This window comes from Gopherus evgoodei, chromosome 11, assembly GCF_007399415.2.
Source record: "Gopherus evgoodei ecotype Sinaloan lineage chromosome 11, rGopEvg1_v1.p, whole genome shotgun sequence".
Classification (NCBI taxonomy): domain Eukaryota; kingdom Metazoa; phylum Chordata; order Testudines; family Testudinidae; genus Gopherus; species Gopherus evgoodei.
In genome coordinates, this window is record NC_044332.1 from 29902406 (window position 1) to 29929741 (window position 27336).

At 38.2% G+C, this 27336-nt stretch overlaps 1 protein-coding gene across 1 annotated transcript in view; it reads right to left on the minus strand.

Annotated features, from left to right (window-relative positions):
• Positions 1-2205: 2205 nt before the first annotated feature.
• GULP1 (GULP PTB domain containing engulfment adaptor 1) overlaps positions 2206-27336 on the minus strand; it is a 286451-nt gene continuing 261320 nt past the window's right edge. The window contains 3 exon segments of the mRNA XM_030580450.1: positions 2206-3994; positions 17519-17613; positions 26370-26508. Coding sequence (XP_030436310.1) covers positions 3923-3994; positions 17519-17613; positions 26370-26508 — 306 coding nt within the window. The 3' untranslated portion in view covers positions 2206-3922.

Here is a 27336-nt window from a genome sequence, read left to right on the forward strand (position 1 = left end):
TAAGCCCCCGTGCGCTGACCCTGCTCCCTAGCTGGAACGCCAGGTGGGCGGAACAGGGAAAGCTCCCACTTCCTGACCCAACTCTCCGGCTGGAATGGGCAAGGCAAACAACCTTATAATGGAACATTGCATGACTTTACATGAGTATGTTATCTAATAGATCAACAACTTAATAACGAAACAATGTTAACTGGGACGACTTTAAGTGAGGAGTTACTGTAATGCACCTGGAGGAAAAGGGTTAGTCACAGCTGTTAGTCAATACCAGCATTCCAGAGAAACAGCAGGAAAAAAAAAAGACATTTAAGAGAAAGAAGGAAAAGAGCAGACCAGTCCGGCGGCTCCTAGCTGTTGCAGTTTGTTCTTTTATGCTCGATATAGCACAGACTTCTGGATCCAAAACACAAACTATCCAAGTGTGAGGTGGGTAAATGTTGATAATCCCATTTTAGAGCTCAGCAGGCTAAGGCTCGGTGAATTCCCCAAGGTCATTCAGTGATATAGTAGCAGAGCCTGAAATTAGGACACAAAGCCTCCCATTCTCACAGTCACCTGCTCTGAGTTCTTGACAACACGCCATCTCTTCTAAAAAGACCAGCAGAGATCCCGAAGCATTGGAAAATGGAGCATGCTTTTAAAGAAAAAAAAATGACAAACTGGAAGTACTTTTGGCAGTTGATAAACAACAAGTTCCAAAGGCATGATCCTGCTCCCATTAAAGTCAGTGGTAAATTTCCCATTGACTTCAATAGGACAGGATCAATCACCGAGCGACCATGCTGCACAATGTGAATCTACAGTATCTGAAATGTGCACTTATATGTTGTTTTGACAGATTGAAATTAAGAATAAACACTTTTAGAACATTGATAGAAAGGAGCAAATGCACCTGGCTTGTGGGAAAGAACAACAGGTGTGTTCACATTTCCAAACTTGATGGAGATTATTAAACATACCCTTTCCTTATTAGCACTTGAAGAGTCCACTGCCGTAAACCCTCCATGTGCAGAGTTCCATCTGAAGTCAATTTCTGCCAGTGGAAGGCTTGCAATTAGTTTCAATATTTCCAGATTTAAAAGAGCATGAATAAATTATAATTCCAGTAAAGAATCAAAGTGCCGAGTAATGTTTTATGAGGATTAAAAAAAGAGAGGTTAGATTATTTTTGATTGGTCAGTACTTATGAAATGACAGTACTCATCAGAATGACAGCCTGAGTGACCTTTCTTCATGACCAGCTTTACCACCTGCAGTAGCAAGCCTACTTCATTGAATTCATAGGTCATAGCTACAATGAAGTCCATGGCACGATGACAATTTAAATAAGATAAGGATCGTATTATTTGGTGACAGGCAAAGAATGAAAACAAGATTTGCAATTTGGGGGAACAGAGCATATTTCAACTTACCTGTATGAAATATCAGAATGTATGGAACATGAGAGATCTCTTATTATTGGAAACTTTCTCTAACCCATGAAGAGGAGATCACATTCCAATAAGTAAGAGTAACTTACAACAATTTACACCTGCTGAGGATCTGCCACAACGTGTAAAGCTAAGCACATGTGTAAGACTTTGAAGTACTGGGTCCCCTGCCATGCAATTCTTGGCTTATTGTGATGGTGTTTATGTGACTTTCCCAACTCTGAGTTCTGTGTAATTTACTGAATGAATAGTATGTTCTACAATGCAATTTATTTAAAAACATTTATTTTAGGCAAAATTAAACAGACAATTGAGATTACATAGAAATACAATTTTGAACCAGATCACTAAACATTTTCATTAAAAATGCACTGTTGCATTGATTTAAGTATTTTTCTACTGACCAGTTTATATAATATTTAATCATGCCATTTGCAGAGTCAATTGCCATAAAAATCAGTAAAGAAAAAGGTTTCTTAAAATGTGCAAATATCTTAGTATTGTGTTACCATTGATCGTAAATGGCCACTAAATATATGCTTATTATGTAAAGCTTTTTAAAGTACAATAAAAATACAAATTCTATTTGTTAAAAAAAGCCATGGATATGGCTACTAAACATCCTCATTATACAAATTCCAAAATACTATAAGACAAACAAAATTATAAAGACTTTTGCTTATGAAACATATACTACTCTATTTGTTAGTGATTATATATGTGTGTGTGTGTGTGTGTGTGTGTGTGTGTGTGTGTGTGTGTGTGTGTGTGTGTGCGCGCGCGCGTGTGTGTGCAGGTATATGAATGTTGAGCAAAGAATAAGAAAGGAAGACTTAAATAAAGTTTAACATTAAGATACCAGTTCAGCAAGTTACTTAAGCACATGCCTAACTTCAAGCAAACGAGTATCCTCCATTGATGCTAATGGAACTACTCTTATCCTTAACATTACATACGTGCTTAAGTACTTTGCTGAATCAGGGCCTAAGCATATATGCTTAAATGTAATATTGCATAAATGCATTTTTTTCTGTTTAAACCTTAAGACAATAAGCTCAAAAGCAACATTTCATGAGAAATAATGTACCAAAAAAAGTAAGTCTTTTTGGGGAAAAAAAAGACCCCAACGAACCCTACTAAAAATCCCCTGAAAGTTCTTTTTCTACTTATGCGTGTTGTTAATGAGGAGGGGGGAGTTAATGAGGGTTTTTATGGATGGAAGGGAATATCCTTAACATAAAATTTGGACATGGTACACACTGAACAAAATCACGGCAAAGTATACACATTAAGGAACAACTTCATGGTTGAATGCAAACATTCACTTACTGTTTATGTTAAAGATTAGTGAAAAGTATGCATAGACAAGTCAACAATATACTAACACCCAGCAGCAATATTTTGTGTGTGTGATTATTCATCACAATGCAAGATATTTTTAATCTAGCTCTGTTATGTGACCTATTTATGGTATTTAAGGTTTCATTATTAGTTTGCACTGAGTTGTTGCTATAAGCTGTAGAGTTGGAGTGTGACATTTAACAGTAACACTACAGTGTTTCTCAACATTTGAAGGCCCCACACCTGCAAACACGTTAGCATGCGGGTACCTTTACACACGAGTAGTCCCAGTGAATGCAGTGGGGTTACTACATGTTCCTTAGCATGGAGCTCTTAGTTTTCAGAACATTAAATATAGCTGTCATGTAATGAATTCCAAATTACAAACATCATACAATATGTGCAACTAGCTTAGCTGTAAAACATCAAACCAGAAATGCATAGCATTAAGTTTGTCCATTTTACAAAACAACGGCCACATGTATACTAGCCCTCCCTAGTGCACTTATCAAACATTAGCTAGCATATTGACAATTAATCTGATAGATTTACTTTTTAAAATGTGAATTAAAGGCCTAAAATATTTCAGATGCAATGGGCTAACAATAACATTATTCATATAGTATAGTGATTGTGTACAGTTAACTGGAATTAATTACATGGCATCCAGATTTATCTGTTATGTACATACTAATTTTCAGTATGGTTTACTTCCTTAATTGGTACTTAAAGTTTTTATTGTACAATAATCATCCTATTGACCTGGAATTAAATAGTGGCTTGAGACGATTAATTTTAAAATGTCACTACTCAAATATTATGCAAAAATTATATTGTCTTCCAACAGAAAGAGGTATCTATGAGTTCATTAAAGAACTTTCCCAGCTTAAAGTGAATACTCATTAGGTATTGCAAATGTCTGTCCAAGTATGAGAGCGAGAAATACAACAGTGTAATTTAATTCATATTTCATATACAAGTGTGACTTTTTACATTTGTACAGGGAACCTAAGTTGGAGTTTTACAGAAGCAAACTTCACAAGAGTTAACATGTTTAAAAATATAATTTTTGGCACATGAATAACATCTATAATACTTGTTCTGAATTCAAAATAGAGGATTGTATATGAATTTCTAAATTTCTGGTCTTGGCATCAGCACCTGCTGTCTAGTGGGTCCAGACAAAATACTGTGCCTTCAAGAGTTAGTCCCATTTTGAACCCCTCCTGCAAAAAAAAAATCAGACATAGTTAATAAAAAGGTAGTCTTTTTCCATAGAGCTAAACCCCAGTCCTGAATGCATGCTTATCTTTAGGAATATAAGTAGTGCTCGTCGGCTCTAATGGCACCATTCATGTGAGTTAAGTTAAGCAATTTTGCAAGAAGAGGTCCCAAGGACGCACGATTTTTGTGCCAGAAAGTCAGAGTCTTTTGGCTTTGTGCAAAAATCCAAAATTGAATTTAAAATGAATATCACATAGTGAATCTTGCACATTTAAAAAAATTGTTCATATTCCAAGGCTGTTTTAATAAGTACAGGTGCAGAAGAAAAAAAAATGTATCACAAATACACAAATGTCTGAAAATACTACATGAAACAGAGTGCAAATACACAATATGCACCTAAAAGACAAAATGAATAATATCAAGAGGTAAAAGAATGAAAGAATGGTTTGTAGATATGCTAGTGTGAAAAATTTCTGAAGATTTAATGGCATATAATGGCATTTTTAGTACTTTGCATGTGTTTACTAAACTGATACAATTTTTCAAAAAATTCACCATGTGAATCCTTACTAATATTGCTATATTTCTCCAGGGATGGTAAATCCACAATATATTAAACTCCTTATTACACTTTTTAATAGGGATATTACTGGGAGATTACCACTTTCCATTACTGCAACTTCCAGCAGTGTGTAGCTAAATTAGCTGCCTCATATCCTGAATTGAATCTAAGAAATGCCAACTACCTTGTTGTAAAACAAAACAAAAATACCCTGAACATTTCAGGACGCTGGTGAAGCACTGGAAAATATTCTGTCTCAAGGAACTTACTCAAGGCAACTACCTACCTCCACATGGTCACCAAAACTACAGGCTGGAGATATATGGGGAGGTGGAGACCTCCCCAACTCAAAAGAAATAGGGATATAACAGCCCTTTTTCTCCATTTAACAGAAAGGCTCCAAATTGTCCTAGACCATACATGGATCACACAACGGTAAAGACGGCTTCTTATGCCACCTCCTTCACTGTTTACTCATACAATTTGGCCCTACATTCTTATATTACATAGCTTATATAGAGGAAATCTTAACATATAAAAAGTCTAAGCTAATATATATGGGACAGTTATAAAACAATGTCAGTGTACGAGAATGAATAAAATATTCCAGATGTTACACCCGTGTATCTAAGTTTGTAGCAACAACTATATCGTTATCACATTGTTTGTGAGAAACAGCGTATGATCATACCACTAGGTTGTAGCAAAATGCATACACACAAGCAGTCAGCATTAAAGTTACAAAAGCAACTGTGGGTAGGGATAGCTCAGTGGTTTGAGCACTGGCCTGCTAAACCCAGGGTTGTGAATTCAATCCTTGAGGGGGCCACTTAGGGATCTGGGGCAAAAATCTGTCTGGGGATTGGTCCTGCTTTGAGCAGGGGTTTGGACTAGATGACCTCCTGAGGTCCCTTCCAATCCTGATAGTCTATGAACCTTAACTTTATTGTTTCCTCACTTCTCAGTGTCGAACCCTGGAACTCTAACATTCTCTTTCACCTGGTTCTGTTACCTTTAACAAACACTATGCAGCTAAATCAACCGTGCAAGTGCTGCACAATCTACCATCACTCAAAGCATTGCTAAAAAGTGCAAAAAATCACACCAGATCCACTGTGCATGTTCAAGGTATACATTTTAAAGGTACATAATTTGGTCAAATCAAAATCAATGATTGCTATTAGAATACTCAAAGATGATTCTCAAGACTATTATCTATTTTCATGTCAAATTTCAGCTTTCTCCTTTTGTTTTCATGGTATAGGTGTTTAAAAACAAATTAAAGGCCAGATTCTGCCACTTTTCAATTGAGAAGGACTTTACACCCTCCGTAATCCCATTTACTCTAGTGGGACTACTTGTGATGTAAGATACGACTCAGTGTAAGTAAGGGCAGGAATCTGACACAACCCTTTTTGTCTTTATGATGGAGAAAGTGTTCTTGTCTTTCCCCACTCTCCTCATCCTTAAAAAATGCTGAACTACTTTGGCTTGAACTTTAAAAGAAACATCACTTTTGCGCTGAGACTAAGCCTGGAAAATTTCATTCTGATAAGTGAAAATACTGCAGTTATGAGCAATTGGAAAAAAGATAGAAGGCCCTATGAAAAGGCCAAGATAATTTTAATTACAGTATCTCCTGCTGTAATGCTCATTTCATTTTTTTCCTGAAAGTAGGATGTATTTGGGAAATGTTGCTGATGCAGTATGAAGCAAACAGTATGTGTTTTTATAAAGCATCTAAGACAAAATAATCAAGGATGATTTAAGTCATCCGTATTGTGGATAGATATAAACTTAAACTCCAAAGAGATAGTCTCCTGTTTTTGTACACTTGTAACTCTCATTAGGTTGCCATGAATAAATAGCATGCATGTATTGTATATAAAAAAGATACCTTTTAAAGATAAAAGGCAAATCACAGATTCAGCTAGCCTCGTCTCATGCTAGAATTTAAAGTGTCAAAATATTTAATAATCTCACTTGGGATTATTAATGGCTGGAAATAATATTAAGAGAAATAAAATAAACTTCAAGGGGTTTAATTATAATGTGGTCTGAGATTTTCCAGGAAAAAGCTTTTTCTAACAGCAGTTTCCGACCAAGATCACATTACAGGCCAGAATCACTATTATGGTCCAGCAAGACTAAGCAGTTGTAGACCTGGTTGAAGCAGCCTGGGTACATGATTGTGTTGCATTGCCTGGGTGGCACAAAGCAGCCAGGGCATGTTGGTGAATTTGCCCCATTTTTTATGAATTTTACTAGAGCTGGCAACACAGAATGAAAGCACACAAACCTTAAACACAGAAGGATTGTTCTAAGCAAACACAATATATTCAGTTAGAGGCTGTGATGTTATATGATTAAAATACGACCATGTAGATCATTGTTGCTACCCCTGTTATATAATTGCAACAACTCTTGTACAAAATGCGTCACGTAAGGCGTCTATGAAAAAATTATGGTTTGCTGAATATTATTATCTTATCTGTATGGCTGTATCACGTTTGTATCTGAAGTTATGAATATTAACTATGTATCCATATTTCAAATGTTTGCTCCTGTGGTAACACCAAAAAGTATTTAGTCAGCACATTGTGAAGGGACTATTCAAGTTGAATGCCCCATCAAAGAACACTTAACTCACAATGGACCATGGAAGATGTCTATCCACACCTGAGGGACTTTCATGTAAACAGTCTAAAGAGAGTGTAGGTAATGGCCTCTGCTATGACTAAGCCCATGTGACCTGCCCATTTGAGTCCAAACTCTGTCTTGTTACCTGTGATTTTCCACAAAATAGAACAATGGATTTCCCTCCACATGGCAGAATCTATAACAGGCCCTGAAAACATTCCCATTTGGCCTCTTTCCTGCTCAAACCTCTGGACTATGAACTTATACTAATGGGAGCATTCTAACCAAGGGACGGAGGTCCTTCCAGTGATTTGGGAGCAACCAGAGACTTAACTAGTTAACAGTTTATTCCATCACTGCTACAAGCCTGATCCAAGAACCTTGCAATTATTGTATATATTTGATTCTTTTAACCAATTTTAACTCTCACATTTCTTCCTTGCTTTTTATAAACAAACCTTTAGATATTAGATACTAAAGGATTAGCGGCAGCGTGATTTTTGGGTAAGATCTGAGTTATATAGTGACCTGGGTATGTCAGAAGAACCCTTTGGTTGATGAAACTGGTTTTAAATAACCACTCATCATTAAGTCTAGTGTTGTAATCCCTAAGAAGAATGCTTTTTTGACTTCTTGATAGCCAATGTGGTGAAACAGAAGTATTTTTTGTTGCTGGTCTGGTATGTTTTATGGGAGAATAGCCACCAGTTTCGGGGTGTGTCTGCTCTATTTTTCAGCAGTTTGTCTTGAATTTGGTATTCTCAGTTGTGACCCACAGAGGCATGGTGACAGAGGCCAAATACAAACCTGGTGTAAGTGGGCACCTCTCAGCCAAATGCAATGGATGGTGCTGTGCCCACTTACACAGAGGCTAATGCCCTGACTTTGCACACATTACTAGTGTTGGTACAACACATACTCCTCATGACTGCAAGGGGAGCACTCTGAGGAGTAAGGACTACTTACAAAAGTAAAGCTTACAGAATCAAGCCCTAAATTTGCTCTGCTAACTTTTAAAACATGCAGTTAAAAATGTATGAAACCTTTACTGAGCTCTTAAAACATACGAAGAACTGATTCATTCCTGATGTTGCAAATTGAAAATCTGCATGTCCTCCAGTGCTCATTGGTGCAGGTGCACCAGCAGAGGGACTACAGGGATTCATCTGGCACGGAGATCAGCTTTAAACTCCAGCTAGGGCCATGACAGAAATAGTACCTGAGGAGATACTCTGAAATCTGTGTATTTGCAGGGTGTCCTGTCCTTGTCACTTCACACTGTGAGCAGTCAACCACAGTACAGGGGAGTAGTGCTTTTAGGTGCCTCATGCCAGTGTGATCCCTGCTCTAGGTGGCATTCCATCACTGGAGGCTGCAGTGGGGAAAGAATGAGCCAGGCCCCCCATTTTTGAAAAGCACTTTGGGTAGATTTTGGAGAATCTGCTGACATTGCAGAAGCCTCCTCCTTTCAAGCTTTGGTTTTGGGCTCCAATCTCCCAACTCTTACAGGTATTCAGAAACAGAGCAGCTGTTTTCACTTATTCCTGTCTTTTTAGTCCAAACAAAAGGCTGTTTTGTTACTTATCATCTGTTGTGTGCAGTATGTTTTGCCTTTTACATATTTCTAGCCTATTTCCTGCCTGACCCATTGATTTTTTGTTCTGTTTTGTTTCTGACTGTCTCCTTTGTCTGTCTGTGACCTGCTCTACCCTTTCCATCACAAAGTTTAGGCCTCCAGTCCTTTCTAAACTTTCCCCAATATTCTAAATTTACAAAGCAAACAAAAATAGCTCAGTGTTCATGTGTCTGTAATATGAATGGCAAAGAGAATAGAATAAATTACACAGTCAAAGTTTGATCCATTCAAAGAATTCATGAATCATATTGTATCAGAGTTTTATTAATATGCCTTTTGTCCTTTATGATTGTAATTAGCAAACTTCAGGGCTAACAGAAACTGCTGGTTTAGCTGCCAGATACTTAACTAATACCATACATAAAAACCAGCTTTCTGTAATAAGAAGGATTTCCAAAAAGGGCAAGATAAAATAATATTGTAATTCCAGGAACTACAGTGTTAACATGAGTTGACTTAAAAATTATCAGACTCACTAGATTATCATAATGGCCCTTTCTGGCTTTGGAATCTATGAAAGACACGGGAAGTAACTGTCCTGCTCCATTCAGCATTGGGGAGGCCTCAGAGTACTGTGTCCAATTCTGGCACCACACTTTAGGAAAGATGTGGACAAATCGGAAGGAGCTCAGAGGACAGCAGCAAAAAATGCAACAGGATTAGAAAACCTGACCTATAATTAAAAAGACTGGGCATGTAGTCTTGGAAAAATAAAACTGAGGGGCATCTGATAACAGTCTTCGAGTATGTTAAGGGTTGTCATAAAGAAGATGGTGCTCAATTGCTCTCCACGTCCACTGAAGGTAGGATAAGAAGTAATGGGTTTAATCTCAGCAAGGGGGATATATTTGGAAAATCTTTCTAATTACAAGTGTCAGTTAAATTCTGAAATAGGCTTCCAAAGGAGGCTGTGGAATCTCCACCAGTGGAGATTTTTAAGAACAGGTTGAAACAACGCTTGTCAGGGATGGTAAGGTTTACTTGGTCCTGATTCTGCCCAGGGGGTTGGACTAAATGACCTCTCAAGGTCCCTTCCAGCCCTACATTTCTATGATTCTTACATAGGTTTCTGTAAACAGTAGTCTTTATTAAGAATGCACCATTTGGAAGATATGTTTAGATAGGACTGTTAACCCTTATCAAAAGCATTCTTACTATCAAATCCTTCTCTCCTTACTATGGCCAAACTCCCATTGAAAGCATGGAGTAAAACTTAGTAAGGACATTAGGACTTGACCTAAAATCTGGCTGACAATGGCACAAAGAAAAGTAGTTGAATGTCATAAACCTTCAAATCCACTTATTTCCTGACTTAAATGAACTATAAGTTTGGGATGATGACATATTATCACATATTATCACCTTTTTCAGATTGTTTTTAAATTGTTCATTTTGATATATTTGGGCAAAAATATGTGGGTAGAGTCAATGTTTTCCTAGAAAAAACAAGATGTTGATATCAATGAAAAAAGGAAAATCTAACATTTTTCCCTTTATTTAAAATGCAAAAACTATTATTTGCATGAACTAAAAATGTGCTTATGTCTGTCTAGTTTAAAGCATCTTCCCCACACAAATATTAATTATTAACTTTATGTATTAACATATTTTTATAACTATTTTACATTTTTTTAAAGTTTACAGCAGATTTGTAAAGAAAGTACATTCCTTCCTCCTTAAATCACATCCTGCCTGCCTTATTCACATGAGTAATCCCATTGGTGTAAAAGAAACTAATTCCTTAACGTGAACAGGATTTGATCCACTGTCACATAAATGTCAAACAGCCCATGGATTGCTTGAAATCTCCACCATTTTACTTTTGAAGAAGAGGATCCCTCAGCATATCAAAAATTTAGCCTGGCATTTTTCAGCTTCTTTCAAGAGTTCCCTTGTCTCAAAAGTGGGCTGAATTTAACCTGACAACTTTTTGTATGGTGTTTAAACATATTTTTGTAATCTGCAAATCCAATCTGTCAAGCACAGCACTAGCCTCTGGAAGTTTCCATGGGCATATCATGCTCTTGAATGTGGTCTTAGATACAAATATTTGTTTTTCTTTTTTAAACCTGCTCATAAATTTGGCCCACAGCTTTTTAAAGTTCTATAGTTCACACTGGCTTGGTTATGATATTTCTTCTGTCTAAGCATCATGGGGGAAAAGGGGGAAACAACAGGTACCCGCCTAGTTTGCTAACTCCTGTTATCCTCCGTAGAGTCTAGGTAACAGGAGAAGGGGTGGTAACAGTGCTGTGAAGTCAGATGAACTCCCTTTTGCAAGGAAAGGGGATGATGTGGGTGACGAGAGTGCCCTTTGTGTGCATCTTTGGAGGTGAGATGATTTATAAAGCCATGGGCTACTTTTACTTTTTATTTAATAATTTCTCTTATCTGTAGCTCTCACGGTTAACTGAGAACAATCAAGGCTTTGTGCAGGCTTTCAGGCACACAATTCATATGCACAGGTTTTAAGAAATTATATCGGTTAAGGTGCTGTATATTTATTATGAAATCCAGATTGCAGTGTGTATATCTCCCTTCACCTTTCACTCCCAAAGACCAACACTTTCAGCTGTCATAATAATGATGTCAGTTGAAATGCCAGAGCTGGAGAAAAAGGGATCAGCATTTATGCTTTGTTTTATTATTTTTGAAAAGCAGGATTATTTTAGAAGTCAGAATATTCTTTTAAAAATAATTATATTAAATATGCTATGGGCAGTCAATAACAGATATTTTTCATAATATTTGTTGTACATAAAATAGCATTTAATATCTGTAATACACAACATTTTTCATTTAAAGGGAACCATATACAAGCACAACACATTGAAATATATTATTTGTATCATTATATATATGTACTTTAGCTTCTGCGGACAGGCAGGATTTTTTACTGAAGATGCTGCTGTCCCAATAAAACAGCATCTTCTCCATGACTTTAAAAGTTCAGGAAGAAATTACTAAGTGCAAGCAGTAATTTTACCATTAACCCTTGAAATCACTCTCCACTGAGTCTGAAATAACTCAAACTTGTTGATCTGCAGGGCACCCAACCATGCTCATCTCCAGTCTTTGGGGAAGGATGGGTAATATTGAAGGCTGGGATCTGTGGTTGTGATCATGATAAGAAATTCTCCTCATTAAGCAAACTGCATATTCTGCACCACCTTAGATTTCCAAGTTGATTTAATGAGAGGCCCCAGTTACAACACATTTTAGTGGCGCAATCTGAAGTGATGAAAGCATGAATTACAATAGCAATGTCCGTATCCAAAGAAATGGTTGCAATTTCTAGGATAGAGAGAGAGAGGAAAAGGCACTGTACTGGCTAGGGTGGCCACATGACTGTTAAACAGCAGAAGAGGATCAAATAAGGCCACCAGATTGTGAACTTTAGTAACAAAAGATGGATAAACACACTCAGTTAAAGGACAGCATATTTTCCAGTCACTTCCTTCATCCAGTCACCATCATTTCAATCTTGTTCAGACCCAGTTTCAGTCAGCTAACCATCATCCATTCCCCAATAGCTAGTACACATTGGAGAAGTCATTCAGGAGCCCTGCCACAGTCAGACGAAACAGAAACAGAGATGAGAACAAAAAGCATAATGAAAAACTGTAAGTCATGGCCCCTTGATTATGTCTCTTAAGAGCCAATTATACATACAAAAGGCAGGGAGAAAGGGCATCTTACAGAACTCCATGTGACAGATCCTTGATGCAGAAAAGTAATTGCCCCAAACAGGGGCGGCTCTATTTTTTTTGCCGCCCCAAGCACGGCAGTCAGGCAGCCTTTGGCGGCGTTTCTGCAGGAGGTCCAGCAGTCACGCAATTCGGTGGCAGTTCTGCGGGTTATCTGTCGGTCCCATGCCTTTGGCGTACCCGCTGCTGAATTGCTGCCGAAACTGTGGGACCGGCGGACCTCCCGCAGAAACACCGCTGAAGGCTCCCTGACAGCTGCCCTCACAACGACCAACAGGCCACCTCCTACCCCCGGCTTGCCACCCCAGGCACGCTCTTGCTGCGCTGGTGCCTGGAGCCACCCCTGGCCCCAAACTACCTTCTCTAAGAGGGTGTCTCTAAGAGGTAAAAAATCAGGGCTGGTCTACACTAGAAAGTTAGATCCAGCTGTGTCGCTCAAGGGTATGAAAAATTGACACCCCTGAGTGATGCAGTTCAGCTGACCTAAGTCCCAAAGAAGCTAATGCTAGATTGATGAAAGAATTCTCTCAGGAGGTGGATTTACTACAGTGATGGTAGGGGTTCTCCTGCCGCTGTAGTGTTTACACTGAAATGCTACAATCATGCAGCTACAGTGCTGCAGCTTTACTGCTGTAGCATTTTAAGTGTAGACATAGCTTAAACCGCTGAAAGGCCGCTGCCTTTCGCAGCAGATCAACATCATCTCACAACAACTGGTATTGCACACAGTGGCCAGATTTACCAGTATGAGTTCATACACCTGATCTACAACGTTGAGAGCAGAGGATAAGTTACCAAACCAACTAGGGCAGTGTTGGTGACATACTCAGGCCTGTATCCCTCTGGAAAGCTGAGGAATCTAGATACTTGACCAGCTCTAGCGAGGACACACACTAGTGATTCCAATAGTTTTTCAGTCACTTAATGGCCAGCACTGCTGAGATGTAGCAGAGTCCTGAGCTCAGGTAAATGGTAGAACTTTCTGTTTTTTAACCTGATTGACTTGCTTTTCATTGTTAGTCTGACTGCACCCACTGGGCTTCAAGCAGCACAGACCCAGTGATCCAATGGCAAATGTACATTATTTGAGCAGATAATGATCTCTATCTAAATGTGACTGATTTCAGGGAAAATAAAGGCAAGCCTCTTATTGCGTTAGGAAGAGAAAGAAGAATGACCACAGCTTCTGCAAGCTGTACAATATTAACTGAAGTTGGACTTTAGAACATATAACAGCTGCTGCTGCTATAATTGGTGAAATGGGAAAGTTTCCGTCCATGTAACATCCTCTAAGAAACTTCAAATTCAGGAGATTAGAGAATACGGAGGACTGATTTGATTTATGTGTTAAGTACGGTAAAAACACAGAGGGATGAAAATGTTTCAGCAAAACAGAAGGAATGTGTGACATTCTATACCTTGAGGGAGCATCCTGGAACCCCATATTCCTCATTTTTATATAATCGTGATCTTACATATAAAAGCATGTCTTGTAAGGTATCAGGGCAAAGGTTTGATCTGCTGAAAGTTATTTCTCTGTCCATATATGTGTCTCATTAATGCATATGAAGTTATGAGAATTGTGTTATACGATTGTCACTAAAACATGCTGTAAACTGGGGAATCAGCCTAATATTAGCTCCCCAGAGGCAATAGCAAGGAAAGTAACCAACACCCGGGTGCGGTATCAATCAACCATCAAGAACCATTGTCCAGCAAGGGAGCTACAATGCAATGACTCACCTGCATGGGGGCCACACCAGGGGAATTGCTCAACTTTGCCTGGAGATTCAGCAATGCTCCCAGACATGCCTGGACTTGTGTTTTCCAAGCACATGGACTGAGGGTATGAAACAGAGAGAGTGGCCATGTGCTGGGCCCTTCTCCTGTCCCAAACTATGCTGCAATCACCTAAGACACTGAGAAGAAGACAAGACTCCAACAGAGGAGATTGGCCTAGGTTTAAGGAACAAACCTGTATATTGAGGACTGCTATATCCAGTGGGGTAAGAAAAGCTGCTTAATCTAGTTGCTGTCCAGTCTAATAGGGCTGAGAGTTTAGACTGCACGCTTAATTTTATTTCTTTTGGTAACCAACTCTGACTTTTTGCCTATCACTTAACATCTATAATTTATAGTCAATAAATTTGTTTAACTTTTTATCTTTACCAGTGAATTTTTATGAAGTGTCTGGCAAATCTGCTCAGGTTTGACAAAGGCTGATGTAGCTCCACTTTCCATTGTTGAAGTAGTGAACCAATTAACAAATCTGCACTGCCCATCTTGAGCAGTGCAAGATGGTATATTCCTCAGGTAAGGTGTTGGCAGCTGGAAGTATTTGGCTTTGGTGCCTTTCTCTGGGTGATTCGTGAGTGGCTCTGGGAGGATTCATGCAATATAGCTGCGTGTGGAGCTCCATATGCTGTTGTGCTGACTGATCACAATACTGGAGGGGTTTGCTGTTGTTTACTAGCAAGGCATTGTGAGAGACAGCTCAGGCTGAAGAGAGTTCAGGGTGCACAGCGGTCCCACAGTCCCAGGCTGCACCCCAGGAGGATCCTGTCACAGTATGTTTACCAGAGATGTGTCTGAGCTGCAAAATTCAGATTTGGGTACATGTCTGGATTTTTACCATTCCTAAAAGGTCGGATTCACAGTGACAGTAAAAAGATCATAATTGTGAAATACGGACCAAAATTAAAGTTGGATTTGGAAAGATACCCAAAAGTTCAGAGAATTTAATTTGAGTCCATCTTTTTTGGCAGTGCTGACAGTAATAACAAGCAGCAGCTACTTAGTGCTTTCTTATCACCTGTTCTTTTTTTTACTGACATTCGTGTCATGCCTTCACTCTATGTCCGTCTCACACAGTACCTGCTATAAAGATATACTAACTCTGTACACTGGAAATTACTTAGAAATTCCCTACTTATATCAGTAGCTTTAAGTTCTTTTGAATGATCAGTTGTTCTAAGATGTCATCTTGCCCTCACTGCTGAACTCTATGTAAATTGTCTCCCTGGACAACCAATAAATAACAGCATTCTATATTATTTGATCAAATATACACTTATTGAAACTCAGAAAATCTGTACTTTTACAAAGTGAATGAGTACAAACATGCTGGATCTACATACATGTCTACGAGGCCTTCAGTTTTGTCTCATATTCCCCATTACTGTCATATTCCTCAGAACATGTGGTATTTGGCCTCACTACGTTTCTTGGAACTGCTTATGTTTTAATTCCTAATTCTTTTCACGTATTCACTGACTCCTTAGATAGGCTTGTGGGCCCAAGAAACCACCCATGACTTTTCTAAGATGCTAAACTTGCCTATCATGCACTGTTTTATATTTCTTTCCATTTAAAAATAGGCGAGCAACTGACTGATCCTAATCAAGAACTAATTTATTATATAGATCTTATAATACAAAAGCTTAATGTCAACAATTTTGCCTCTGAAGTCAAGTATGAAAAGGAAACAAAAAAATGCCACAGGTTTTTCAACACCCTTATATTTTCATATGCCAGCATGGAAGATGCCTCATATTGTGTCAAAAGATTATGTAAGAGAAATTAACACCAACAACCAAGACAGAAACATCCTCCCCCTCTACCCCCCACACTCCGGGTTCCAGATACATTTGGGTAGAATAGATTGATAATATTTGCCTGAAGAGACACTTTCACTAGCAATGGTCTGATGATGAAAATACAAAAGTTAACTTATACAATACCCATGGAAGTGGAAAGGAAAAAGCAACCATATTTAAATAAGGAAATGAACAATTGAGAAAAAAAAGTCTATAAATTATGACTTGAAAGACAACCCCTTGCCCTAAACCAACCCACCAACCCCTTCTTAAAAATAACAAAGCCCCCAAAAACATTTGCATAAAAATGGTCCTGAATTACAGATATAAAATATAAACCTCACAAATGATGTGAATTATACAGCATGCTCATGTTTTAAGATTTTAATTATAACAAGTTGATTTAATATTGATATTAAAATACAATATACCAACCATCGCTGACGCTAAACACCCAGGAAAGCACAAGAAGATAAAAGAGATATTAGAAATAGTATGAAGAAATATAAATATTTGACCCAAACCATTGATTTATGCTAACATTCTTTATAGGATGATATCACATGCATTATGCAATCAAATTCAAACTCCTTTGTTGAAGAAATTATTTAAACAATGCTGTGGAAATTCCACAGTAGAACTGTTCTACTTAGGTTTTCCTGATGCCAAACCTCTGAGTGATATTTCTCATGTCCTATTAACTTTAGCTTTGATATTCAAATATTAGTACTAGTGCTGGTCAGAGACTTGAATTCCCAGTCCACAGTAAATTTCAAAATGAAAAAGTTGTTCCAAAATGGAATGATAAATGAAAGTTCAACATTTCCCATGAATCAGAATTCCAAAGTTTCATTGTGACCTTTTCTAAAGATTTCCAAGTCTCCCAGAGCTGCCCATTACTTGGGAGCCCCCAGCTGCCAAGGAAACTGGGCTGCCAAGGAGCCAGGCAGGTAAGCTGACAGAAAACTAGGCAGGGTTCTGTTGGAAACTTGTCTGGTTTTTGCTCGGAATTTTGTCAAAATCAGGATGGTCCTGCAGAGCATTTTTATTTGAACTAAACATCGTTTTCTGACAGAAAATGTCCAATGATGTCAGAAAACTTCCAACCAGCAATAATTAGTACACTTAAGTGCCAAATGCATTCTTTCTAAAGACACTGAGAATATTCAAGATTGCCTCAGGGAGTCAAATGTTCAACTCTGATTGAAGGTCAGTGGGATCCATCCACAAACATCAAAGTTCATTCTTCATTGCATAGTAAAGAACAAATTCTTAACATGCTATAACACAAAGACAGCTCTATGATGTATACTTTACCCTTATTAGGTAAGTGTTCATGCGCTAATGGAAACCATTTGTTGAAATGATAAATAAGTAATTACCTGCATCTCATCTAGTTTGGACTGAATGTCTGGAGGGAAATCTCCTGCTCCACAGCTAAAAGGGTCAAATGGTTCTGCTCCAAAAAGGTCTCTCTCTAGAATGAAAAGAAACATTAAGTCAAAGGTTAGTGACACATGGAAGGAATAGCATGGTTCGTGGTAAGCATGTCTCCCTACAAAATAACCTGAACAACATTTCCTGTAATCCATTTTATGAACAGCAATGTTTAAATATAAACTTGGAAGCTAGTCTGAGTTAGCTTCTTTTCCTCCCTTTCTAAGAATGCTACCAAGCTGATGTTTTCACTTCTTTATTTGTTTTCCGTTCTCTCTCTTGCATTTTTTTAGGAATGTTCAGTAATTATCCTATCATAGCCTAGCTGAAGGAAGTTCAGGCCTTACCCCTTGTCTCTGTGAGGGAAGTCCTAATGGCACAGTCCTGCAATTATTGTGGGTGGGAGTTTCATAAATGAAAAAGGTGCAGAAGTGGGCACCAAGCATTCATCTTTTTTTTTTTAATTTAATCTATGACAGAAATAGACTCTTGAAAACTATCCAGTCTTCAGGTCACCTGTTTGTTGCTTCTTGCAGTCAGGTCAGAGGGTTTGCATAAAGACAAATGGCCCTCTCTGTACACACCAAGTTCTTTTAGACACAGCTGGTATTAATGGAAACAACTATTAGCCCTCAGGTATTCTAATTTACTCTTAGATAAGAAAATAAAAGACAAATCAAAAACCAAAAAATAGTGGACCATGAAAGATCAGTTATCATACATGTCCAAAGAATCTGGAACTGAAATGGAGCAATACATCTGTACATCTCTTTCTGTCAGTGCCTTACAGCAACTTCTCACTATTCATTTTTTCTTCCTAACTAGTCTTTGTTTTTCTTAATTGTGTCACTGCCTATTTTTAAGGTCCAGTCAAGATCCAGTATCTTCAATATCACTTTACTATATTAGCTCAGTACTATACTAATCTTATTTCATCTGATTTGTAGGCCAAGTTCATTTATTTTTTCTCTCTCATCAGGTACAAATGTTTTTTTCTCCATAAAATGAGTACCATGTAAAAATGCTATTCCTAGATTGGAAGCCAGCTAAACTGGTTTTGATAACCATTTTGCTAACATAGTTTAAACGTATTGGTTGCATCACTTGCAAAACTAGGTAACTACATCTGCACAGTTGCCAGAAGGAAAGTTAAAACTATATCCTATCTTTTAGCCACTTGATCTGCTAACCATGCTATCCAATTATAAAGTGTGTTAATTTAAAAGTAAAGAGGGCTATTCATACCTGAAATACTACTAGCTTTATGTTCTAGCCCAAAATATGACCTGCAACATTAGAGTCAAGAGTTGGGAATCAACAGTCAATTATGTTACACTGAACAAAAAACTACAAAGTATTTTCTAAATCAAGAGACTGCATGTTACAGTACTACTGTTCATGCAATCAATGCTGAAAGAAATTGCACAGGATACATGCAGAATATAGAATATTAATATATTAATTCTGAAATCTGTTTATAAAACAGCATGTTTAGACAGCCGTGATTTCAATGGCAATTCTGAGTGGGTGTGTGCATGTGTGTATGATTCACAGAAAATCAAGGGTCAAGTCTTGGCCCCACTTAAGTCAATGGCAAAACTCCCTTGACTTCAGCAGGGCCAGGATTTCACCCATTGATGTGGTTCCCATGCCAGCCCATTGCAATAGAGCATGGGTTTTAAACTAATAATTTAGTATTATTACATGGTTTTAAGATATTCAGATTTTTTTAAAAAGGATATTAGAGTTCTCATAATGTCTCATTGCAAACAACTTAAATTATCATGTGCCACAACATATTTAAATAAAATGACTACGTTTGCATCTTTTCCATGACAGGATCATGACTTTTCCCTTTTTTTTGCCATGATTAACAACTAACCTTAAGTATGTCAAAATCCATTTGAAACAACAAATATTAAGAGGCTATTTTAATGTTTCTGTCATACTTAATATCAAAGTATTAAAGCAAGATGGAATGTGATTGGTTAACCAGAACCTCAGAAGCTGTGGTTACATTACACTCCATGTGGTTATATGATGTGGCCTCGAACCTTAGGACCATATCGTGACCCATGGCGCAGCTCCTTTATGCCAGCAGAAAGCTGTCCATTGTAGGCAAATACAGACCACCATGGTGTAGGAGAATCCTTGGCTAGTATAGAGCTGATGTAACTGGCCTCTGCACCTATGGCTTTCTGTACAACAAAGAGGATTTCTCCTGGGTGCACTAAAGAGATATGCTAGAGTACTCTTCAGTTCTGGTGATCCCCAGATGGTAGCCAGCATATGTTGGGCAACTGAGGGATGCTCTAACGACAATGGGCACAGAATCATCATTCTTCTGTTGTGTTCAGGAGATATATGTAGATTCATTACTATAGATATGAGTTATTCTTATTTTTATTTACTATTTCCATTTCATAATACCAAGAAGATGATACTTTTCAGTGTGACTATTGTCCTTGGCAGATAGCTGAAGGCAGTCAGTTTTTGATATCATGCCTTACCAAACGGGCAGTGAAATAAAAAAAACCAGGTTTTTGCATTTCTTAGAGCTGAAATATAACTTCATATTATTATTAAAAGGAAGTTTCTGAAAATTCAACTGATATGAAATATTTTCAGCTATTTCAGAATATTTCTCATTTGGGCCCAAACCTGCAAGAAGCAGTTCTGCTCAAGTCAATGGAACTCCTCATATGTGTAAGGGTTGCAGGTTACAGAGTTTGATCAGTAATTTCTCCCTTCAGGTGAGGGAATGGTTTGTTTCTACTGTTATTTATTTTGTGTAACTTCATCCTTCAAAACTATGCACAGCAAGACTTATTCTAGATGAGCTAAACCATGCCATTCATCAGTTTAATTAATGTTCAAAATTAACTTTATGGATACCTATCCAGTGCCATATCGAGTAAACTTTCCAATGCAAATTATGCCTGAACATGTTCAGTGTCTAAATACCTATCTTAGGGTTGGGTTTGATCAAATACTATTCTTTGGAGAGGACTGAGAATTGCCCTTGTACTTCCACACTCTCTTTGCTGTACTTAAAAATAACATTTATTTTTCATGACAGGTTTGTGAGTGGATGTAATACTCTGAGTTATGAGATAAATGGACAACACTGCCCTGAGCCAGACATAGTGCCAGGCAGATGTTGTGAAAGCTCCCACACATATTTTGATTTATAAAGCCTTGTCCTGAGCAGTCACATTATTATCGCTGTTCTCCTGAACAGAGGCTGTCAGTTGTGTGGTAACTTTGGGCTAGGTAACAACATTTAGGCACAGCTGTGTGATGGATGCAACTGCAGCCTCCAGGGGATCACCACAGGCTTGTCTCTCAGAGCCCTTCACCCTGCATAAGGAGTGAACCACTACACCCCTTTAAGGGATTCAGCTTCCCTGTGTGGCCATCCTGCTCTGTGAGAAGTGCCTCTGGTCTGTAGAAGTGGAAGACAACATTTCAGTTTGAATGTGCAGTACTTGCCCTGTATGAAATGTAGCCTAATAGGAGGTTAAAAATCAGCAGAAACTTAACAATGAAACTAGTTTTTTGTTACAAAAATGACTATATTACACATATGCATTACGCTTAGAGAAAGAAAAGTGTAAAAGTAATTTTCAAAACAGGATTTAGAAATACTGCACCTGTCAGTTGTGTTATCTCCATGACTGAGAACAGTCCCTCAATGACAGTTCCCATTGTAATAACATAGTATTTCCCATCCTGAGTATGTAGATTAGGATAGAGGTAACACAGATCCTTTTTGACTATCTATGACATGACAAAGCAGGTGATATTCAAATTTGTTGTAAGATAACTTAAAATATGAGAATTTTTTCACCTGGCAATTCCTTTTTGCCACAATGTAACTCCATTATATGCCTACACCTCAAATACTGTGTGCAGTTCTGGTCACCCTATCTCAAAATGGATACACTACAATTGGGAAAAAAGTACAGGGAAGAGGAATAAAAATGATTAGGGGTATGTAACAGCTTTCATACGAAGAGAGAATTAAAAAGACAGGGACTGCTCAACCTGGGGAAGAGACAACTGAGTGTATATATGATCGAGGTCTATAAAATCATGAATAGTGTGAAGAAAAAGTGTTATTTACCCCTTAACATAACACAAAAACCAGGGGTCACCCAATGAAATTAACAGACTTCAGGTTTAAAACAAGCAAAAGGCAGTACTTCACACAATGCACAATCTGTGGAACTCATTGGCAGCAGTGTTCTGAAGGCCAAAAGTATAACTGGGTTCTAAAAAAATTAGATAAATTCATGGAGGACAGGTCCATCAATAACTAGTAGCCAAGATGGTCAGAGATGTGACTCTATGCTCTGGGTGTCCTTAACCTCTGTCCCCCAGCTCGAAGTAGGGACTGGATGATGATGTGAATCACTTGATACACTTCTCTGTTCTGTTCACTCCCTCAGAAGCATCTGGTACAGGTGTCTGTCAGAGACAGGATACTCTGACCCAGTATGGCTGTTTTTATAGCTATATCAGAGACACACTATGATGATTATTTAAAGGATTCTATATTGTTTATTGGAATTTTCACAAAGGAAGTACCTGAACTCAGTTTGTCATCGGTAACTAAAAGAAGAACTGAAAAACTGATTTTTCAGCCCTTGTATTTGCAATGTCTATATAGTGTGGAGGTGAACTTGAAAACTGAATTTAAAATTGAGTTAAACGGAGATTTCTGTGTTCATTAATCCCACTAACCAGACTGGTGACACCATTCTGCATTCAAATATGTTTTAACTTTTTAAATATTCTTTTTTGGCCTCGCTCTTCCTGGTTTGCTGAAGATCTCTCATAATTTCTCAGTTTGTGACACACCGATACCACAAATCTCAATCTAACAGTATTATGTTATTGGCCCTACAACAGACAGAAAGATTCTGGATATTTCACAAAGTGGAAAAAAAATCATTGGCTGGTGGAAGCACTCAGTAAACAATCTGGATTTAACTAGCTTTGCAATTCACCATCTTGCATCCTGAGCACTCCCTTTCATAGAAAATTTCTTATTTTTTTTGTTTGCTTTCCTAATTGAAACAAAAAAAAAATTTCAAAGCATTGAAATCCCCTGTGAAACAGAACTGTCATTCTCCACATAGCTCTCTCTCATCTACAATGGGGATGAGTAGAGCCAGCAACTGAGGCACCATGAGCCTGGAAGCCTGGGATGTTGAGGAACTCAGCTGGCATGCTGGCAGAAAACGAGTCAGGTTCTGAAAGCTATCTGTTAGGCAGGGTTCTGCTGAAATCCTGCCTAATTTCTAGGGGAGTATCATCAAAACCGAACTGTCTCTGCAAAACATTAAATTTCAACAAATCATTAAATTCTGAGAACAAAATGCTTTCTTGGGATTTTACTGAGCAGTTCTAAAGGGAGCCATTCTTGGGTGGAATGGGGTAGTGGATGGGACATGCTATAACTTTCAACAGGAGCCTGCCTCATGAGCAGAGGAGGCAGAAAGGTGGCTTAGAGCCGCCTTTGTATCCTATCTTGAGCTATAAAATCCCAACTTGAATATAGATTAATCTATAACACAAATTTATACAGAAAAAAGACCCAAACCTGTCCTTTCTGTGCATCCCAAACTGCAATGAGATCAATGAGATTTTGAGAACATAAAGAACATTGCAAGAATATCCCTTATAACTGAAGCATACCAGGCAGCACAAAGAGAGTTCTAGGCTATGTTTGAAAAGATTTCTACTGCCAGACTACACTAATATGATGTGATGCTTAGGATCTGATTCTGACAGTCTTTGGTGCTATCAAACTGTACCAGCTGTCCAACTGAAATCACTGGAGTAAAGTACTATTCAGTGTAAACAAGGGTGGCAACATTAGGGCTACGAGCAATTGTAAAGACACTCAGCAATACCTCAATCATTCAGTGTCTCCTTAAATTTCTGGTATATGCACGCTTCTTACTCACTTTTCAGAACATATGACACCCTCTGGATTGAAACTGGGTATCCAGTTTATCAGTTCAATTTAAAATTCTTTTCTTTTTCAAAATTAATTCAAAATGGTTTGTCAATAGTCAGATCAAGACAAAAATATATTTTCTCTATATTCTAGCAAAAATGGTGTATTAATTAGAGTAATGGAATTTGTAAGCATGACTGGTGCTACTCATTGAGTAGATGTTTTCTGAGAACTATCCACAATGACTCCAAGATCTCCTCCTTGATTGATAACAGCTAATTTCTGCCCCATCATTTTGTATGTATAGTTGGGATAATGTTTTCCAGTGTGCATTACTTTCTATTTATCAACACTGAATTTCATCTGCAATTTTGTTGCCCAGTCATCCAGTTTTGTGAGACCCCTTTGTAACTCTTTGCAGTCTGCTTTGGACTTTGCCACCTCACTGGTTAGCCCTTTAGCCATATCACTTATGAATATGTGGAAAAGCAGTGGTTCCAGTTCAGAACCTTGGGGGACCCTGCTGTTTACCTGTCTCCACTGTGAAAACTGACAATTTATTCCTACCCTTTCTTTCCTTTCTTCTAACCAGTTACTAATCCATGAGAAGAGCTTCCCTCTTATCCCATGACCCCTTAGTCTGCATAAGAGCCTTTGTTGAGGGACCTTGTCAAAGACTTTCTGAAAGTTCAAGTACATGGTACGTGCTGATTGGTCTCTGTTGGTTTTTGGTAGTGAGCCAGATGCTGTGGCCCTGAATGTGGCAGAACCAGTGGCCCAATGGTTTTAGAACACTGCAACAATTTGGCTACTAGTGCTGCCACATACATGGCCAGAGTATCTGTAGGAACTTGTTAAAAAATATGGATTTGGTATTTCCTGTATGGACATGTATTACTTAAGCAGTTAATGAAACCATTAACACCAGCAACACCTGACCTCCATGTTAGGTGTTAATGACATCAACTGTTGCAGTAGTATCATGTCATGTTCAAAACTCATGAGTCAGTCCTCAAAAATTGGGCTTGACTTTAAAATCATGAAATTTTAAAACAAAATTAATGTTTGTTCTTATTATCTACGTTCTGTTTTTTGAGCCTTTGAGGTTTATGTTTTCAAGATTTTCTTTGCAACCACGAGGGCTAGAAATATACTTAAAAAAAAAAAGAAAACTGAGATTATGTTGTAACCAGAGGACCTTTAAGAAAAACACCAAACGTTATAAAGCTCCATTGCACAATTGCAACAAATTGCAACATTGCTGTTCAAAGGAAATGCAAATACTTTCATCAACTATAAACAGCCTTTCAGTTCACCATTAAATGGCAAATTCTCTTGCAGTGTTTTTCTGTTAGGTTAATGAAATTAAAATCAGAACTGATGTTAGTTTCATTTACACCACTTTTCTACACTGAGTTAACGCATAGCTTAATTGGAGTCACTCCTAATTTACACCAGTATAACTGTGATCAGAATTAGGTACCATTTCTGGTACCTGGTATCTTTGAGCCTGATTCTACTTCCACTGAAATCAATGGGCTTTTGCCACTGACCTAGAAGAGACCAGGAAATGGATCTTCACGTGTACACTAGGTGGAAGATGTGCAGTGACACATTCTGTAAAGTCTGCAGATCAAATTGAACCTTGATTTGAGCAGGCAAAACACTAATGACTTCAGTGGACTTGTAGTTGGGCTGAATTGGGTATTCTACTTTCTCTAGTACATTCTGGGGTCAAATTCGGAGAGCTCAGCAACTCTCAGGATATGTCTTCTAGACTGGGGTGGCCAACTTGTGCCTCAGAAGAAGCCAGAATTTACCAATGTGCATTGCCAAAGAGCCACAGTAACACATCAGCAGCCCGTCAGCTCCCTCCCTGCCCTCAGTGTCTCCCATCCGCCAGCAGCACTGCTGATCAGCACCTAACCCTCCATCCCTCACTTCCTGCCTGCCGCAATCAGCTGTTTTGTGACGTGCCGGAGGCTTGAAGGTAGGGAAGAGGAGGAGCAAGGGTGCAGCAGACACAGGGAAAGGGGCTGCAGCTTTGGGGGAAGGGGTGGAGTGGGAGCCAGGCCTGGGGCAGAGCCAGGGGTTGAGCAGTGAGCACCCTGTAGCACAGTGGAAAATTGGCGCCTGTAGCTCCAGCCTCAGAGTTGGCGCCTAGGCAAGGAGCCACATATTAACCTCTGAAGAGCTGCATGTGGCTCTGGAGCCACAGGTTGGCCACCCCTGTTCTAGACCATGCCAGGCAATAAAATGCAATATTCCTCCATCACAGTGAAATGCTGGAAACAGAAAAAACTACTTTCATACTGAGAGTCTGAGCTTTTATCTTTGTTTCTTATGGATAACATGAAAAGTTACATGAACACTATTACCCAATAAACTGAATATTCAGTTGTGAATCCAACTCTCCCTTCTATACCATCGCCACTCTTCCTGCCGCCCCCCCCCCCCACCAAATGGAGGTTTTCAAAAATATTAATGTTGCGAGCTGCAATAAAGAAAATGTAACTGGAAGTCAAAATACTTCCTGGGTTAACTTAAAAAAACTCAAAACATACTATAAAAAGTAAGGAAGTTTTAATTCCCAACTGTCAAATTATGAATATGATAGTTTAATCAATTCAGTGAATGTATTCATTATTTAACTTGGCAGGAACTGCAAAGAATTTGGGTCAGACGGTATAAAAATGAAATGGCATTATCAGACATGTGACTATCAAAAACAGTAAATGGCTTGTCACGAAAATGTCAGTAAACCATTTTAGATGCTTTATTAAAAAAACAATATATGAAAAAATTAGGTCAGTTGTTACAAAACTTACTGATCTCTGCAGATCTACTGGGTACTGGAGGAGGCTGTGTGCCATTGCGAGTAGGTGTTGATGACTGAGGGGATATGGGAGAAAAGGGAACCATATCAAAGATGTCAGTGGAGGGTGATTTAGGTGTCACACTGCCTGCCTACAATAAGGACAATAAATATTAGGGTAATATTTCACATGAAAAATCACAATACTGAACTTTTCAGCATGCAGATAAGAGCTACAGTATCAAAAATAACAGCATGCAAAACCCAGCTCCTGACACCAAGCAAATGGCATTCACAACCAAGAGTTTATGGGACATGCTAAAACCTGAATAGCATTGCAAATTTCACATTTTCAGTAAATTTGAGATAGCCAGAAATAAATGAGATTTAGACCTGAAAGAGCTGGAAAGAAATAACCCTAAATTAGTAAGAATTTGAATAGAGGTATTATTCCCAAGACCCATTTAAGATAACGGGGCAACAGCAATAGGCTATACATTTGAATGTACAGAACTAGTGCCTGAAATTAAAAGATATAATTACAATATTTTTTTGTTACTGATTTATCCTTGTATAACATGAGTATTTATTTGACAACCTATGAGCGCTGCTGTCCTCAATGCGTGGAATGTATTTTGAGATAAGCAATAACCTGGACATCTAACACACTGACAACATGTAATATTAAAATCCAAAATTAAAAAAAAAATATATCCTTGAATGGGGAGCAGAAAATATTTCATTATGAAAGCCCAGGACTTTTTAGCAGACTTCAACAAAGTGGATAAGCAAATAAGTTACTGTGGTTCCAAAGTCACATTAAAATAAAAACATTAATCACAGCTCATACAGCAGTTCTACCATCACTCCCAGGACACAGAATACAGCGCTATCAGGTCAATACAGAACAGACACTAAAAACAGCTTAAAAATTCAGGAAGACAAACCAAACTAAGGCAAAATATATACCACTGATATGG